General features: G+C 33.6%; 1 protein-coding gene across 4 annotated transcripts in view; it reads right to left on the bottom strand.

The window, feature by feature from the left end:
* Positions 1 to 17,698, bottom strand: part of LOC100186019 (E3 ubiquitin-protein ligase HECTD1) — a 35,378-nt gene that overhangs the window by 5,992 nt on the left and 11,688 nt on the right. Inside the window, exons 14-40 of one of the 4 annotated variants that reach the window (XM_018814051.1) lie at positions 17,152 to 17,412; positions 16,678 to 16,853; positions 15,973 to 16,122; positions 15,343 to 15,494; positions 14,603 to 14,756; positions 14,028 to 14,149; positions 13,218 to 13,410; positions 12,034 to 12,170; positions 11,598 to 11,767; positions 11,093 to 11,246; positions 10,545 to 10,752; positions 10,161 to 10,269; positions 9,457 to 9,671; positions 8,415 to 8,879; positions 8,024 to 8,154; positions 7,181 to 7,370; positions 6,757 to 6,852; positions 6,155 to 6,332; positions 5,318 to 5,476; positions 4,299 to 4,435; positions 3,581 to 3,788; positions 2,834 to 3,053; positions 2,163 to 2,199; positions 1,300 to 1,464; positions 1,048 to 1,236; positions 716 to 843; positions 10 to 256 (exon numbers count right to left, since the gene is read on the bottom strand). In XM_018814051.1, coding sequence (XP_018669596.1) covers positions 10 to 256; positions 716 to 843; positions 1,048 to 1,236; positions 1,300 to 1,464; positions 2,163 to 2,199; positions 2,834 to 3,053; positions 3,581 to 3,788; positions 4,299 to 4,435; positions 5,318 to 5,476; positions 6,155 to 6,332; positions 6,757 to 6,852; positions 7,181 to 7,370; positions 8,024 to 8,154; positions 8,415 to 8,879; positions 9,457 to 9,671; positions 10,161 to 10,269; positions 10,545 to 10,752; positions 11,093 to 11,246; positions 11,598 to 11,767; positions 12,034 to 12,170; positions 13,218 to 13,410; positions 14,028 to 14,149; positions 14,603 to 14,756; positions 15,343 to 15,494; positions 15,973 to 16,122; positions 16,678 to 16,853; positions 17,152 to 17,412 — 4,751 coding nt within the window. The remainder of the gene's footprint in view (positions 1 to 9; positions 257 to 715; positions 844 to 1,047; positions 1,237 to 1,299; positions 1,465 to 2,162; positions 2,200 to 2,833; positions 3,054 to 3,580; positions 3,789 to 4,298; positions 4,436 to 5,317; positions 5,477 to 6,154; positions 6,333 to 6,756; positions 6,853 to 7,180; positions 7,371 to 8,023; positions 8,155 to 8,414; positions 8,880 to 9,456; positions 9,672 to 10,160; positions 10,270 to 10,544; positions 10,753 to 11,092; positions 11,247 to 11,597; positions 11,768 to 12,033; positions 12,171 to 13,217; positions 13,411 to 14,027; positions 14,150 to 14,602; positions 14,757 to 15,342; positions 15,495 to 15,972; positions 16,123 to 16,677; positions 16,854 to 17,151; positions 17,413 to 17,698) is intronic. The other 3 variants (XM_026836790.1, XM_018814053.1, XM_018814052.1) reach the window with 3 other exon arrangements.

Raw genomic sequence — 17,698 nt, 5'->3', positions numbered from 1 at the left:
AAAAATCACCTCTAACATCGACTTCTTCTCAGCGTGCAGGTCAAGCACGTTGATTGCCCAATCTAACAACGTCTCTTCTTCACGAGGAACTTTCACTCGCTCGTGTCGTAACCTGCCGAGCTGCATGAGGTCGTGAAAACCCGATGGGTCGTCTCTGCGCATGGAGGCCGCAGCCACTGACGAATGTGTAAGGTTCCGGTTTACACTGGATCGATCCAGTTGAGATGAGGAAGAGTTTTGCATCCATACAATGGACCTTAAACAAAGGGAAACATTTTTATACTTAAGTTGTAAATCACAAGAAATTTTATTAAAATTTTCTTGAAAAATCATGTAATTATTATAAACACAAAACCAAAAGTATGATTTGAAATGCTAATTTTCAAGTAGCTGTGTAGCACTTACACACTGTGCAGACACAGGCGCCCAACCTGGGGTGGCAAGGTAGGTAGGCAAACCTCACAATTTCCATTGCCCTGTGGAATCTACTAATACTACAGAAAAAATCATTTTATAAATTTATGTGCAAAACTATCACTGTCATCCCTGGTAATAAAGATTGGCGCTTTTTTTTCTCTGAAATCTTAAAAAAATTCTTGTAATTTTAAAATTAAGGGATAAAATGAAAAAGAATATGAAATAATATATACAAGAGACTAATTTGAATAAATAAATATTTAGCTAACTTAAAATAAGAAAAAATAAATATTTGTACCTTGATGGACCAAATGCAGTTGAAGAGAAGAATTTGTTCCGAACATCAAAGTTAAAAAGAAAGGAATAATTCTTCATCACGAAGTTGCACCACTCTGGTAGGGCATGACATGATAAACATACTACATCCTAAAAAAAGGATTTTTATTAAAGAGAGTATTTAAGTATACCTTAATAAGTTAAGTTCACTTTTCCCATTGTCGTTCCTGAGTTTTAAAACTTTTTTTTAGGTGAGCAGGAGGTGTATGAAATTGTGTTATAAGAACTTACGTTTGAGGATAAAGCAAGTTACATTCACTCATTTAACTACCAAAGATTCACAAAATAACTTACTTCAATCTGTTGATACAACTTGGTGTTAAGTTTCTTGCAGATTAAATCTTCGGTTAATATGATATCATCATCTCCATACATCGCATACAATGTCTTTAATAACTCTAACACATCATGTACATCCTTTGCACATATTGTTGTCTTGTGATTGGATGGCTTGAGCTGGTTTGTAGGATCCCAGTAAAACTCCTGAAAAGTTAATCAAGTAAATAAAAAAAACTGCACTATGTCTGTAACCCAGATGTAACTTACATTAAAAGCTTGCATAATTTGAGCAGCCGTTGAATCTTTGCTTAAATTCCAGCGACTGATAAAGGCCTTTGTTGCATTTTGTTTTAAATATTCCAACACTTCATGCTTGGTTAACTTCCCGCTTGTAAGATGTGAGACTAAAAAATCAGGTGTCCACTGTTGTACCTTGGTATAAAGCAATGTCAAATGTTGTGAAAGTTTTCTAACCTTGAAACACACTCAGAATATTGAGTACTGTTAATTAATGTCTTAGTATACTAAATTTTATTATTTTGCAAAGTAAATATAAATGAGATGTCATTTATTTAATATTTAAATTTTTGCGTTTTTGAATAATCCAAGAGTTGTAAAACAGGTATTTTATTGCATACAACTCGTGCCAGCTCATAAGTTACCAAGAGTGCAACTTTTGGTGTGACTGCTTTTTGTTATGGTTGCAACTTGAACAATACATTAGTAGCAACTAGGTTAAATTAATTATCGGTAACTGAAATACCCTGACACATGTTGAAATACAGCTATTAAAATACAGAAAAACGTATATTTATGCAGATATTGTAATATGGTATATTGGTATAAAATAAAATTTATACGATGTAAGTGTACCAGACAAAAACATGACTAATTTTACACAGAATTATATTTGCTCCACAAGTTTTAAATCCAGTCAGATTTTAATGTGTTTTAAACAAAAGTTCTCTTTTTTAACCTAACTTTGCTGCTATTTTTCATTACAAAAAATGACATTAATTTATTACGTTAATCATGGTAGTTGTGATCTAACTATTAGTAGTGTTTGTACGATAACAGTTCACTTGTTTGTCAACTAATTTTGTTGATAAGTTTTAAATTAATAAACTTACCTTGCTTGTCACTATCTCATCCTCTGAATATACAATGCTGCAAATAAATAGATTTGTGAATAATTATAAAATCAAACATTATTTAATCAGTTATCAAACAGGACTAAAAGACAAACAAATTAAACTTTGTGTACATAGGTGATCCACCTCACAATAACTAGAACGACTTTTAATACAAGGGTTTCTAAACCCTTTTTCTACACAACCGCTTTTTAATAAACCTAGCGAGCCTACAAACCACTAATTTTAAACTTAACCAGCATTAAACATGACTATTATTTATAATTAATTTTTATCAAGGTTAACATAGTAAAAGTGTCTTCATAAACAATGGGCATATAAAGATGATATAACCACAATAAGAGATAAGGATTCTTTTATTAAAAACTTAGCACGGCAATGGCAGTGTTGTAACACAGATGTTCTGTTTTACACCTCGTGCCAACTTACAAGTTATCAATACCTCATATGTAACTTTTTATGGATTATTGTTTTGAATTAGACAATCCTGGCTGATGATTTAGACAAATGAAACTGTCATCAGGTGTCTTGCCTTACGACACATACACCCATGATGGTGGTAGTGGCGAGCATTAAACCGTAACCTCTTGGTTAAAGGTAGGTGCGCTGACCACTATGCCACCACACCAGACCAACACAAAGATACTCACGTGTATGTCGTATCCCACAGTTTCCTGAGGTTACTTGACTTTGTAGATGAACTATGATTAAGCATCAACTTTTGCACTCCGTTTAACATTGTACAACCTTTCTCCAAGGGTATTTGAATTGTTTCCTTGTTCAAGTTTATACCTTTCAAGTACAATTGCAACTTTTTTGGTTGGTTTGTTGGCAGCACATTTTTGGTATTGTCTTTTGTTTCATTTGAACCTGTTGGTAAAAAAGTTTTAGAAAAATTTCGGCCTGATTTAATTTTATGTGTTCTACATGGGTAGGACTTACAGCATGGCACAGAAATTATTTTGTAAGATATTTATATTTTACATACATGAAACTTCTTTGTTTATCATAATTTCTCTCAACAAAGTGTCACCATTGTTCATGCTTTTTTATCTTATATTTAGTCCCATTTCTAGGATTAATGTTATGCGTGTGAATGATTTTGTGTTAGTATATAAGATGAGCCCTTGTACAAGAGTCATTGAAAAATGACAATGACATGCATTGAAGCAATTTTGTCTTGTTTGGTTTCGACCTTAGTTAAATTTGAGCCAACTTTCAACGTTTTTTGATATTCCAAAACTGTAAAACTTTTTTTTTTAATCAGAAACAGACTTGCTACAGGACCTGTTTTAGATTTATGCTATGGTGGAAGGCAACATTTTACAAATAGTAAAGTGGTTACAATTCAATATCTTTTTGAGAAAATATGTTTTAATTGTTTCTTATGTAACTACCTGGAGGTGGAATTTCCAAATCCACAGTTTGCAGAAGATTCATTCTTCCTGGTCGAGGATCAAATGCCGGGATGAGGGCTGGGAGGTTCCTCTTGATAACATGATCATCATCCCATGTGTACGACGAGTTGGAGGACTTGTTGCTGCTCAGAGAGCTCGGGGGAAGTCCCAACATCGCTACCGTCACTTCTTCCTCAGCTTGTTGCATCTGTGAAAAAAATATAATATATGTATTTAATCTTTTTTTAATTTAAAAAATGTTTAAATATTATGTAACACTTGAAATTATATTGAAACTTTACGACAGCAATTCATATTTTTTTTCCGAGGTCCCGGTTTATAGCACTTACATTGTAACCAACTACCAAAGTATAACAGGTTCAATTAATGCTACCACTATTGTTAGTGTGCATACATAAAAACACACCCACAAAGTAACATACATGGTAACTCGTAAGCTGGCACAAAGTGTTAAACACATGTGATAATGACTGTCGTTTTCCAGGCACGCGAGGATAAAGTAAGTTACATTCATTCATTCATTCATTCATTTATTCATTCAATTAGGCCCATTTATTCTATATTTCAGGTTTCATGGGGCAATAGGCAATTAAATGTCTCATTGAGATCTAACTGAGCCAAGTTGCTTGAAACAATTATAAAGACAATATAAAGCAGACAGGTTATATTTGATTTGTCAAAAAACTGAAATATTTACCATAAGTTGATCAAACTCTTCATCCTCTTCATTCTCATCTTCATCATTTTCATCATCGAGTTCAGTAAAGATATCTGAATGAGAGGAAGAAGTTGGATCGCAAGTTGGAAGATCTTCAACCAAACATCGGAACAAATCTGAAAATAAAATATTTTTAAAAATATTGTTTTTTTTTTTAAATAATACTAAAAATTTCATATAATCTATAGTAAAACTGAAATATTACTTTTGTTAAGTTTTACAGAATATATGTATAATTTTGCAGCCATATTTTTTTAAATACTGTGATAACGTGTTTTTTAAATACTGTGATAATTTTTTTTTAAATACTGTGATACTGTGATAACGTGTTTTAATTTTATAACTTTTATGTTTAGTCATGTTTATATGTTATTTTTAAACATTTTATCAAAAACTGTTTTTGTACATTCAGCAATTAGTTTTAGCTAATGCACATAATATTAAAAACATGAACTTTTAAATTGAACCAGGAAATTCATCAACTACTAACATGTTACCCAAAACAACAAAGTGACATCTTTATAGACCTTAATCCACAGAACTCCTATCACAACATGGTACAAATAGTAAAACCATTAACTTCAAATAGAGCGCAAAATTTTACAAAACTAATATTGTCGACTTTTACTAAAGAGTTAAAAAAATTGCTATTTTTTGTTATTTTATAAAATTTTCGTTTTAAATTTTTAATCAAAATCCAACCTTTGAAAACAACTAATCCTATACACATTTGCGTGTTGCCATAATTTCTTATAGTTGGCTTGAAAAAAAAGTGGGATGCTTATATACTTTTGCACTTCGACAGTTGGAAGTGTGAGCATAAACAGTTCAAATATGTTAAAGGGGCATACCATCCAAAAAAATGTTTTATTTTTTATTTGAAACATTGGTGGTACCTAAATCACATTTGAGCATTTCTATCAATACACAAATTTCATTTTCCCTAATTATGTCTCTTAATACCATTTAGTTTATTATATCCCTTCAAAATGTGTCACCTGCTTCACTTTCATTGTTTGCATTGGTAACAAGTGCTTGAGTGATTGCTTGTAGAACTGAGTGACTGCTGACTATACTTGGTGAAGATGAGTTGCTTGCAACTGTGACTGGCGCTGATAAGTTTGGAACACTCTGTGCTGAGGTAAGGGGACTGGATACTGAAAATCAAGAATAAATACCATTTGCAAATAGGAATAGTAATAACAGAAAAAAAAGGATTTCAAAAGTAACAGTAACAAGTACAGATATAATGCTGCGTTGATATAGACTATAATATACTACAGTGTAAAATGTTGAAAGTTAAAAGAAACATTTTATTCACTATTTTGTATTCTGTTACAAAATTATAAGTTACAAGCAAGAATCTTACATATAAACAATTTATTACATATTGTGTCTACTTTGTAACCACAATTAAGTTAAAAAAGCTTTTCAGCTGTACTTTGCCTAATATGTGTAGTTGTTTTAATATAAACACAACAGCCCATACTGTATATACACGATACAATAACCTTCCCTTATATCCTAAAGATGGGCTGTTATGTTCATATTGAAACTGAACAGAATTTTTTTTCCCAATAATATAGAGCAATTTATTTTTAAAACATGTGCGTTCTTGGGCAAAAAGGACATTCCCCAACTCGATTGTCACTAATGGCTAACTCAGTACCAGTAGTCAATAATAATCTTAAATTAAAGCTACACCAAGAAAAATAACCCACAAGGTTGCACATGCGGTAACTCGTAAGAGACGCTGTCGAAGATTTTAAGATTCTACCAATATACGGCCGACTCCAAAAAATCTCACCAACATAGAATAGAATTAGAAGACTCACCAACAACATTCACCACATCACGATTGAGTCCTAACCCTCCACTTCCTTCATCAATATTCGATAAATCGTTCACGTTAAGAATAGCAGGAGCACGAGTGATGCTGCGGACAAAGCTCTCCATCATCCTGGATGCGGCTTCCGAAGAGGAAAGATTCGGAACACTAACGCTCGCACTCACCTGGTAATGGTGTTGGTGTAATTCACCGAATAAGTTATAAATACGTATTAACACTCTCGGTGCATCTTATTTACATAAAAAAACATAATGTACGAAATATCACTTTTTTGGCTAGTGTAGGATATACAATTGGAATTCATCCCGGAAAAAAAATCTGGTCTAAATCATACAAGGACTTTGCCCATATACGACAGAATAATAAAGCGACAAAAAGAAATGTACACTCATGTTATGAATTAAAATTTTAGTGAAGAATCCTCTCCCTATGGTATTTGCTAACCACTGTTCCTAACTGCTAACTCATATAACCACCAACCCCCTATAACCCCCAACTAATAACCTCTAACTACCAACCTCTAACATTTTCCACCAGCCTAATCTGTAACGTTCTTTACTAGTGCCACAATGTATATTATTCACTTACCGGTTCACCAGGTGGTAGTAAATGGCTATTCCCTGTAGGTGTGGTTGTGAATGCAGCTGATGGTCGATTTGTATCTACACCTGTACGACTCGTTTTCTACAAATAATCAAGTTAAATTAATATTTAAACAAATTGAAGTTGTAAGGCAAATAATTAGCAAATAGCATCATACTTAGAGACAATAAGAGTGTATGTAAATAAGCAAAAAAAAATTTATTAACTGTTATTTATAAAAAATGCATCTGAATATGAATAAGTTTGTTTTTTTTATATAATCCAAACTTGAAATTTTTGCTGATATTCCTATGAATATGTAAACCAAGTTTTAATTAATATTTAAACTTTTAAAATGATAATTTTACATTTTTTTACGGATAACAAGTTAATATACCAAAATAACTAAGGATTAAGTAGAATATTTCACTTTATCTACTTCTCCAGCCACCGACTCAAGCGACGCACTCTTCTGATTATTTTCCGATGTTGGATTTTTCCTTTCCTCCACCTCCGGTTGTTGACCATGCACAAGGAGGTTGAGGACATCAAGTTCACTGAGAGGATCGTTTCGGAGCGACTCGGATGAAGATGAAGTGACACTTGACACAACATCTTTCCTGGATTCACAGATTAGAGTTAAAGTAAGAATATATAAATGTAACCTATACTGTTGCTGTCACATCCAGGCATATTACACTTGTATTTTGGCTCTTCCAGCAAGAAATTTACAACTGATATTTTAGCGTCCTATTCAATTATTGTCTTTATCAAGTTAAAATTACATGAAATTGTTCTTGCCGTAAGAGTCAAAATACAAGTATATAAACAAAATGGTATATATTATATATAGTAATGTTATTAAGCTGTTATTCTATTTCCATTCGCGCCTGGTGGCTGGGTGGTTAGGTGCTTACTTCCCAACTCAGGTTTGATGCTCCACATTTATTTGTGTGTTCTATGACAAGACACTTAATGTACATGCTCAAACCCAGGGATTACTTATAGGTTGTCTGCATTGCCAGCAGTATACAAAAACATTTACACATAAACCATTGCAGTAGAATTAGAATTGACTGCAAATATGCACTAGAAGCAGACATAGCATGTTCATTTATTCAGACGTATAGATAGTTTTAGTATTAGGGTAGCGCCCCCCCCTCCCAAAAAAAAACAAATTAAAAGCAAAAATTAAAAGCAAATATTTTATGAACTACAAAACACAGGTCTAAATATTGGGTATAAATTATTAAGTGATTAGAACAGGACTAACCACACTGACTTTAATTGGGGAGTATTGTCTGTCGTCTTATTCACAATAGTGGTGACATCAGCGGATGTTTTTGTAGTTTGAGGTTCAGACTTCATTGTCTCAGTTACAGTTGGTTGACTTTGTGGTATGTCCTGTTAAAATAAACAATGTTAAATGTTTAGAATAGTATAATTCATGAAATATACGGATACTATCTATGAGACTTTTCAGTACTAGTTAAATTGCAAAAAACTACTACTTAAATAGATTATAAATGCAAGTGCACTACCTTCCAAAGCATATGCCATAGTTAATTTGCAAACTATAGATTAAAAATCTACTAAAATAAATAACAAACAACAGGCTTTAACTTGTCATACCATGTGGTAAAACTTATTCATTTACCACCAACCTCATTTAAAAGTTTTCTGATTCTTCTTTGAACAAGAGATGGTGCAGGTGATGATTTGTAAACTCCCAGTCGGCACGTCCTCCCATCAAGCTCCGGAGCACAAGATCGCTCTTGCTTCTTCTCCTCCTCTGTATCCTCATCTAAGTACAGAAAGTCATCTCCATAAGAAGACGAAGAAGATGCAGACTCACTTCGCACGACAGCGGGATCACTTCTGCCCACATCTGGGAGATTTTTACCACTCTTCTGTGACCTTTTCGAATCCTTGCGACTGTGGAAAGCCCGCATCATAGAGAGGACTGATCGCTGTGACTTCTGATGGTCAGAGTCATCAGAATCTGATCTCGCTCGATTCCTCGCATTCCTTCCAACCTCATTGTTAGTGTGCGTGAAACTTTTATGGTTGAGATTGTAACGTGATCTGTTCGCTGATGAAGTTTCTGAACTACGTCGAGCAGCTAGGTACTGCAGGGAAGAAAAACAATAAAATTCTTATGAGATTTATAACAGGGTGTCGATACTATCCACATATATGCATCTGACTGGTGACTACACAGTAAATGTTTATTCGAGAGATTTTTTTAGAAAGTCAAATTTCGTCTTATTTGCAGTTAAGTCTGCTCTGATTGCCGATAAAGAAACACTCGCATTTTCTCTCTAAATGATGCATGCGTCTGCTCGCAATATGTACAGGAAAGAATTATTTTAACACTGGTGAGTTGTCGCATGCAACCCACATCCGGTTAATTAAAACAACTCTGCAAAAATACACAGCAAGAAATTGATTTGTGTATCCATGGGTGTCGTTATATAACAATTTTAACCCCTGTTGAAAAGTTTAGGATTTTTTATTTGTGTTTGGGTGAGGGTAGTATGTTTTGTTTTTGTATAACTGCCAAAATTCACTAGGTTAGAGTGTTTCACTCAAGGACACACAAATCCAACAATGGTAACATGATTACACCTTAAACTCACTCAGTATCCCACACTAATTCCACTACAAAACTACATAATCACATACATGATAAAAACTGCATGATACCTGCTCATATCTCTGATGTCTTCCTGAATTATGAGCCAATCGGTTGTTCCGGATGAGGGAAGAGAGAACACCTCTTCGTGAGAGGTGAGCAATTGATCCAAGATCTGATGGAAGCTTTTCATCACGTGGAGGAGCAAGTTTGAGATCAAATTTATCTTCCGCACCCATTCGGTAAAGATTGGAGATCCCGTTATCCCAAATCACATCCACCCAGCCTAACATGACAAGAATTGTTGTTAGACAATTTAATTATTTTGTTCTTTTAAGACAGTGGTTGTTACCTTTTTGAACTGATTGAAATACTAGCTATGTACTGATCTGGAAAGCTTTGGGGATTGTCACCAATTTCTTAGACATTCCTCATAATTTGTTTGCAAGTTATGCCTAACTACTTTGGGGGTTTTGAAAATCCCAAAAATAAAACTTCAATAAGATTTTTCCTTTTTTAAGTATTAAAAATTTGTTTGATTTTTTACCTACTGTCTAATGACCCAATAACTTCACTTTTGGTGCAGTGATTAACACATTAATAAGATTTACAATGAGGTAGCACATTCTCAATATGCATACTATATTACACTATCTAATAAGTGTATAGTGTTTTAAAAGTAACTATGATTTTTTATCTTGGAATATAAAATTGTGCAACTTAGTTGTTGTATTTTATAGACAAAGATACAATGTTAAACAATTTATGAACCAACCATTCTGTATGGGTGAACTGACAGTGCCAACACTTCTACTATCTTGATTCCTCCATTTCCAATCCACACCCCGCACTACCCTTGTACCAGGGACCATTTGCTTGTTTGCCTGCAATTAGGTGTCAGCCATAATAAGTGCCACCATTGTGGGTGTATGTGTCCATACAGAAAGCGACAATCACTTTCAAGGTTACATAGATGGTAACTCGTAAGTGGGGCAAATGGGTATAGAACAGAACTGTCATTTTACTACCACTAGGATAAGCAAATTACATTCAATTTATTTTTTTAAAAGCATGTTTATTCAAAGTTCATGCAACAATTTATCATTTGTGGTTTTATCACTTCGTTTAAACAAACAGTAAAAATCACCCCTGTAGTGACCTGCACTTGTAATCCTTTCCTTTCTTTCTTATACGCACACCCAGGTGGGTCATGGGAAACCCCCTTCACAGCCCCATAAATCTCGAACCCCGATATTGATAGGTAGGTCATGTGACGACTTGAGTTCTTCCCGTTCTGTTGAATGCGGAATTGATGCCAACCTCTCTTCTCATCCTCATCTACAGGGATGCTCCAACTCGCAGTTGAACTGTAGGAAAAAATTGAAGAAAAAAAGACCTCCATTACTTATAGTACATATTACATAGTAACATCAACTTGAAAAATGTAGTTGTGGGCGTATGTGTCCTTGAGCAAAACACTTAACCACAAATACTCTAACCCAGTGTTCACTAACAGGCCATAGTTAGTCTTAATAGTTAGCCATATCAAAAACCAATCACCCGTAAAGTTACAAACAGTGTAAATCCTAAGCTAGCACGTGGTGTATGGAACGGAACACCTATTTATAACAACTGTCCTTTTTCAGCCATGCAAGGATAAGTTACATTCACATTCAAATTATTTTATATTTCTATGTTGTATATTACCCAGGTTGATTGAGTGATTTGTCATTGGTGTGGGTAACTAGTGTAGTCCAGTTTTTCCCATCATTTGAGGCCTGGAACAACCAGTTGCGTAATGCTGATCTTGAATAACCACGAGAGTGTCGTAGAGAATATTTGGTGGGTATAATTTGAAGACCTGCATATTAATTGACAATAATATTTTGAGTTAACTAAAAAGCAGGATTTTATGGTGATACGTCAACATAAAATATTGAGCAAACATTTTGTTTTCACTAAAAACATTAATTTACTTTCACAATCTGTTTTAAATATTTTTATTAGAAGTCTTATTTCTCTAAAAAATTATATTGTCATTCAAACAGAAAAACCCAAACACCCACAATGTTACATAAGTGGTAACCCATAAGCGGCCACAAGGTGTTTAAAACAGAACATAAGCGGTATATGTCAGTTTCCCACCACACAAAAATAATGCCATTTACATTCATCCAAGACAAGACATGCACAAAAGAAATAAACAACTTACCAAAATCCAAAGCAATCCATGCCTTCTCATTATCACTGGTATGGCAATTACATGGTGTTGTGTCACGACTTAATATATCTTCTAATTTGCCGTAAGGAAGTCCCCCTTCATCTGATGATGTCACGTGCACCAGACCGTAACTGGCAGGATTCGTCCAATCGTATTCATTTCTGGGGATTTCAATTTTTCGAATGTGAATTTTTTTTAAAACATAACATTGAAAAGATATACATATATATGTATATAAGAAACAGGTGAAGTTGTGGAGTGAAGCACGTTAGGGGACATGAAATCTTAGAATAAATTGAACAAACACTTTGGTAATACATGGAACAAAAACTACTTTAACAAAACAAGAAGAATATATATTTGTTTTTGATTCCCATTACTATATTATCTAGGTTTTCTTTTTAAATGCCATCAAAACTTTACTAACTTGGCATTTGTTCCAATCCAATAAATAATTCCGTTTTCATCAAAGTCACTTGAATATTTAAAATTAACCTCGCCTTCTCTGGCACGCATCACATACGCATGGTTTGAAACATCATGGTCGTACCACTGCTTCGATGCCTGAAGAGAAAAATTATAACATTCTAAAAAATGTAAGGCGTTCACAGTGGCAAGTAACTATTTCCAAAATTTGGTAAAGTAACTAAGCCTCGTCAGTCGTCACTGCTGCCGTTGTGGGCGTGTTTGTTCTCGGACAAGACACTTGGCAATTGCTCCAATCCAGTGGTCACTAATGGGTTAAATTGCCAGCTATAAGCATAAAAACACAAAGTTTCAAAAGTGCTAACTGGTTAGCTGGAACAAGGTGTATGAAAGAGAACAGCTTGTTGTAACTACTGTCGATTACCGGCCCATGAGTATAAAGCAAGTTTTATTGAATCAAGCATATGTTTTTGTATTTTTACAAAAATGCTCAAATTCTAAACTTTTGGGGTTTTGTTAGTCTAATTGTCTAATTGTTACATTTAGTAGTATTTTACTTTTTTATTGTATTTGGGAAAATATATTTTTTTAGATTCTGGCAGGATAAGTAAAAAGGATAAAATAAATATAATGGAGCAGTAAGAATGCTTTAATCAATCAATGGCATACCATTGGAATGTTGATAAAGTGCAGATTTACGAGATAAGCAATGATTACGCTAACACTTATAAAGCATGGTGAACCTTTGAAATGTAAATGCTGTGACAGAGGATAAAACTGTGTAGAAATATTTCTAAAAAACCAATCACAAAAGGCAAACATTGAATATCACTATTTCTTACTCCACGTTTTGCTGTGAAATTTTAATGAACAAAGACATTTTGAACGTGCCTGCCTCTAACCCATTTGGCTGCTACTGTTGTGGGCAGTGGCACAGCCAGAAAAAAAATAAGGGGGGTGTTTTAATCAAAAAAATTTCAAAAATATTTTTTTTATTTAATTTTTGTTTTCTTTGTTTAAAGGGGGGGGGGGGGTCGCGACACCCTAAACCTCCCCTGACTGCGCCACTGGTTGTGGGTATATGAAGATTATAAAAAGGAACAATGGTGTTATAACAACTGTAGTTTTCTGTCCACGCCAGGATACGGCAAGTTATATTCATTTATAACATTTCATTCATTTTACCATTTTCAAGATATGTTGTTCCAGATCATCTACACTTGACAGTGTTTCCATCTTCAAAGTACGACCAGTGTAATCAACAAGGTTGCTATCATCCGCGCAACACTGATATTCCATTTTGAATGAGAATTTCCGGGACAAAAGATGGAGGCCACGATTAAAACTCGTGGGACTGTCATACAGCTGGACTGGGAAACTACAAAGATATTTAAATAGTTGATTTTCTTTAAACACGCCTCAAAAATGAGATTGTGTGTTAAACAATTCCTATATTGTCAAACACTAAACCCTAGATGGATAAGCAGAAACAAACAGATCAAAGGAAACATAATGTAATACAGTGATACCGCTTTGATTAAAGTGCGGTAACCGGCAAATGTTGTTTCTGCAGATCAACCATATACAAATAAGACAATAATAATATTCAAATTATAGAGCCGGTTGTATATTTACCATGTACATAACATAAGTCTGATTGTTCAATTGTAACTTAACTTGGGAATTCTTTGTTACAGACAAACAGACAATTTACAGATAATCAGACAGTTAAATGAAATATAGACAATTGAGTATTTTGTATTTTTTGTCTTTTGATAAAATCAAGAGTTTGCAACAATTATTGATTAACTGTAAGAGTAGTTTTGTATTTTTTAAGACTATTTTAAGGATAAATCACTTCTACATACCAACTAAAAATACGCAAAATTCTTTGGTTAGGCTAGTATACCCCGCACCAGATACCCAACACCAATGCTTTATAGTTAGTACTACCATAAACATAAAGAATAGTTATTACAGTCCACACGTACACACCGTTCAATAGATTCGAGCACAGAGATTAGCTTTCGAACAAGAACTTGAACTGCATCACTGGTCGCTTTCGAAAACACAAGTTTAAACTTTTCAATGCGATCATCTCTGCCAGAACATGTTCCCTAAAAGTAAAAGTGTTTATGCAAAAATCTTTTCATATATACCCTAGTGGCAGATGCATGAAACATAGATTTACTGGTCAAACTCATCATAAAAATGACAGCCTATTTTTTTCAGACATGATTTTCATTTCATAAGTTTTGGTTTAAAAACTAAAAGCATCTTATGTGATGTAAGAAGGTAAGTTGAAATATTTAGTCAGAAGTAGATCATACTTTAAAACAAACAATTGGACATGCGTTTAAATTGGTCAAATAAATAAAAATCCACTTCGACAAGCAGATGTGAGTGACACTACAATAAAAAAGATTACAAAAACTCTGGCAAGGACATGACATGCATTAGAATTATGTTATCCAACTAAACAGCTTTTAGTTGAGTAAAGATTTTACAAATTTTGCAAAAGTTTAAAATCACAAGTTGCAAGCCACAAAACATAAAAATATAAAAAATACCGTCAACACCAGAGCTTTTAACATTGCTTGTATGAGTCCACTGTTGTACAAATCGAAAGCGGAGACTCCTTTATCTTCTTCCAACAAAGTCCGGAGTTGAGTGAGAGAAGATATAAAAGAAGAATTTTCATCTTCCTCAATATTTATTGCATCTATTTAGGATATTCAAGTTGAAATAAATCTTTCAAATGAAGGAACGTGTAATAATTATTTAATTTACCAAGCGAATTTTGCAATATTTAAAAGTGATAAATCTTATAAAATAAACCTTTTGGAAAGTCCTTAATTTTTTAGGACATAGGGCATAGTCAATCTACACACTTTGAGAACTGTGAAGTATTTTGTTAACGTTGCCCTAGACCAACATTCATACTGTTGGACGATTCTTGTTACAACATAAAAAATACATTTTCTATTGATATATTAAATAATTAACAGATAAAGTTAAGTATTGACAATATATCTTTCAGGTACACCATTAGTTTACGAGGTGTGTGAAACATACCACCCATGGTATAAATAACGCCTGTCATTTTTTTTCAAGTGACCATAAAGCAAGTTAGATTCTTTCATTCGTTACATTCATAATCATTTCAATTTTTGTTAGCTGCGGAGTTAGTACCACATGCTGTATTGTGGAAAATTATTGATAGGTCTATACAGTTTGTTCCCATTTAACACACAAATTATCAGCATCCCTATAGCAATTTTTTCAAAATACAAATATATAAACTGACAATGATTCACCTGAATCCCTTGAACTAAACTCTTCTATTTTTTGAGCTATTTTTTTCAGATCGGTGACTACATTTTTAAAAGCTTGCTTTTTGCTTGTGAAATATTCATCATACAAAGATCGACTTAAGACAACAATTTTATCTTTTAATTCCTCCTAAAAATACAGAAATTCTGTTTTATCATTGTTATTGGTTTAAATTTCTGCTGTAGAGTTAAATAGGGGTTTATATTTTAGGGATACCCACTTATTTGTTTTTTTACGTCAGCTAATATTCTGGTCCATTCACACAGTGCTTTTACTGGTATAGGAAACTACTTGTGGAAAAGGGTTGCCCTTTAATTAATGCCTAAGCACTGCTATATTAAACTAATTTGTGTTAAATTTTATTAGCAGTACAAGCACATCAATGAGTAGTTTTTTTAAAACTATAATATTCTGGTTTGTTGATACTAAAATTTTGTCTCCCGAACAGCAATATAATATATACCCTGATAAAATGTTACCACACAGCAGACTAACAGGCTCAATAAACCATTCACTACTTTTAAAGACAGTTTTAATACGCCTGGCCGTGGTTCAAATTCATATTGTTTGTTGTTATAACCAACACCAATTCTATTATTGTAACTACCTCCTTATTCATGGAAGGTTGTGTTGTCTTCTTATCCACACTCTTATTCAAGAAATCCATGCTAAGCAGAGATTCGGGTGTAAAAGCATGACGAGTCCCTCTGTTTGACTCAAACAAGAATCCACTCATTTCTTTCTTCAGTATTGTGGCCTAAATATACGGAATTCATTTAAAAAAAATAAAAAATCTATCTCTTACATAACCTTCATTCTAGTCTGTGTACTGTATACAGGGATTCAAAATTTATGTAGTTCCCTTTTACTTCCTTTAGTATATATAAGGCCAACTTACTTTTTACTCTAGAGGGTAAATGAGCTACCAATCAAAATTCACATCCGTTGACAGAACAGAAAAATTGTGCCAATTATAATTATTGTAGCTTACTATTCTTGTCCCGATTAACTGCTAATTCAAAGCTAGCCTTGTAGCTTATTGATTCTTTTTCGTCTAGTAATCGGTGTTTCGCATTTTTAATAAATGTGCACCATATTACACATTAGGGGTAAAACTGATAAGCATTATTGTTAAAAGGGTAAACCATACAAAAATGTTTAAGAACCACTGCTCTAGACTATACAGCATAAAACAATCCTTATGTTTAAAGGAAAGCAATCAGCAAGCACCTAAAGTACCTTTGGCGTGTTTTAAAATATTAATCCATTATAAAATATTAAAAATGATGACAAATATTGAAAAATACATTACCTGTTGTCCGTCGGAATTGGTTATAAGCAACTCATCTTCTTTGTTACTGACTATGGTCCAGTTACCAGCAGTAATACGAACACTGTCAGGTTTAGACAACACAGGAAGCATGACTTCACCAGTTGAAGCCTCCATGAAAGCACGCTGAAGTTTTTCAAGAAATTCACTTCGACTTTCTAAGCATAAAACAACAATAACTTTGAAACTTATTTATTACCATATCCCTTATGCATGCAAATTATCAAGTATGTAACTTTGTGGATGATTGTTTTTGTATAATCGCCAATGTGGGCAAACTGCTGTGATTGATGAGTAAACACTAAGTTACAGTAATAACAATTACATGTAGTTTCCAATGATACATACCCGAAACACCTACAATGAACCAGCACCTTCAAACCCGGTAACCTTGGATTACAAGGCAAAAGCTGCATACACTGTGCTAAAATATACTATGACACACTGTGCAGTCACCTGAACTATCTGTTCCACCTTCAGGACTCCCACTTGAATACATGGTTGAAAGTTTTCCATCCAAGATATATCGAAACCAGCCGTTACTTCCATGTGATAACTCAATAGCTGTAGCTGAACTCCACAGATACAGACATCCCTTACCACGAGCAAAGGTCCAAGTTTTCTTCCACGAATACAAGGAACCCGGTTTCATAGAGGTGGCATCTTCCACTGAGGTGGGCATGCACTCCTCTAGTTTGTTGCTAGATTCTTGAGCAACTGAAAGAAATATTATTTAAATATAAATATAAGCTACAATAAAAAAAATCAAAATTAAATCCTGAAGTATGACATTTTATTTTATATTATACCTGGTATATTAATATACAAGAATAAATAAATTCCTTTAACCATTTGGATTCCACATTGTTTTTCGTAATTTTTACAAATTCTCACTTAATTAGATTTTGCAAAGCATGGCAGATTGGCAGCTTTACTTTGTTAAGGAAGTTTGTGCAATATGAAACTATCTTCAAATTTATATTTTTATTTTTTTGATGACATC

Source organism: Ciona intestinalis, chromosome 11 (assembly GCF_000224145.3).
Source record: "Ciona intestinalis chromosome 11, KH, whole genome shotgun sequence".
NCBI lineage: Eukaryota > Metazoa > Chordata > Ascidiacea > Phlebobranchia > Cionidae > Ciona > Ciona intestinalis.
The sequence above is the reverse complement of the archived record's forward strand: the minus strand, read 5'-3'. Positions and strand labels throughout refer to the sequence as shown.